Source organism: Gossypium arboreum, chromosome 1 (assembly GCF_025698485.1).
Source record: "Gossypium arboreum isolate Shixiya-1 chromosome 1, ASM2569848v2, whole genome shotgun sequence".
Classification (NCBI taxonomy): Eukaryota; Viridiplantae; Streptophyta; class Magnoliopsida; order Malvales; family Malvaceae; genus Gossypium; species Gossypium arboreum.
Window position 1 is genome coordinate 122,175,384 of NC_069070.1, and position 1,419 is coordinate 122,176,802.

General features: G+C 32.8%; 1 protein-coding gene across 1 annotated transcript; it reads right to left on the reverse strand.

Moving 5' to 3' along the window:
• Nucleotides 1-236: 236 nt before the first annotated feature.
• On the reverse strand, nt 237-995 carry LOC108481300 (transcription factor MYB30-like). The gene is made up of 2 exons (XM_017784452.1): nt 910-995; nt 237-672 (listed from the first exon to the last, which is right to left on the reverse strand). The coding sequence occupies exons 1-2, from the start codon at nt 993-995 to the stop codon at nt 237-239; spliced, it is 522 nt and encodes a 173-aa protein (XP_017639941.1).
• Between the last annotated feature and the right edge of the window lie 424 nt (nt 996-1,419).

Genomic DNA, 1,419 nt, shown 5'->3' on the forward strand with positions numbered 1-1,419 from the left:
TGTGTGTGATGCATGGCACAAATCAGACCTTTAGCTCGGGCTCGTGACGGAGTCAAGAGACAAAATCTTAACTTGAGGATAATACCGACCTATTGATGGATTTATTGGTTTTGAACGAATGACACTTTGAAGATATCTTAAGAAAAAGTCAGCCTCCACTTAACAAAATTTAAAAATAGTGAAGGAATCAAAAGTACAAGTTGACCATATTAAATCCCTATATACGATACTTGATATTAGAAGCTGAAGGGGTCAAGATGATCGTAGAAACCGAAGGGTGATAAGATTTCTCCATCAAGAAGATCCAATTCAAAGCCTGCGGAAGCACCCATCGTCGGCAAATCGTCCGACAAAATGTCTAACAGAAATGGTTCGGACCAAAAATCAGAAACAGAGTCAGCTTTGGTCGATTCAACTGAATTATCTGTAGTGGTGAAGGGGCTTTGTGTATTGGTTGATAATGGTGGTGGTGGTGAGCTTTCGAGGATCAATGGCGGAATGATGGGGTTTATTTGAAGATGATCGTCGTTTAGGTTTTGATTGTTGGTGTATTTATCGTGAAATTTCGTGGTTGAGGGCTTATGTTTAACGTGCTTCTTGAGATTTGTGTGCCAATGATTCTTTATTTCATTGTCTGTTCTTCCTGGTAACATGGCAGCAATGGCTGACCACCTGCATATTGTGAAAGAAATAATGTAATTCATAGGTAAAATTACCATGAAGGCCCTATATTAAGAATCAGATTGTATTTTACCTCCTATACTAAAAAAAATAGACAAATTAGTCTTTGTACATTAGATCAAATAGTAAATTAGTCCTTTTTGTTAAAAAAATTCATCCATTCTATTGTAAAAAATTGGTGTGGCTAACAAAACAATTAAACAATTATATATAGCGTGCCATATATACCTCACGCTAATACATAAGGACCAATTTTTAGCAGTAAAAACAGATACATTTTTAACAGATGACCAAATTGCTCTTTGATCTAACATACAAGAACTAATTTGACCATTTTTTTAGTAGTGGGGTAAAATGTAATCTAACTCTTAATACAAGAGTTTCTGTACCACAATGCATGTTAATTGTCACCTGAAACTTAAAATAATTAATTTAAAATTTCAAGTGATGACATGATACAATTTTAAACGACCGTAGTATCATCACAATTTTATAGAAGTTCTAGTGTTAAATTAGAAAAAACGGATAAGTTCATGCACTAAAACGGAACAAAAAATATATATAAATAAACTTAGTTACCAAATTTTGGAACTAAGAATTACATTATTAGAATTGCTTGACGTATTAAGATCTCTATCATTAATTATTTTTATTTATTATTACTTACAAATTTAACCATCATTTATAAAGTTGACATCTTTATTATTGTAACTTATAAAAGGACGTGAATTTGAGCGC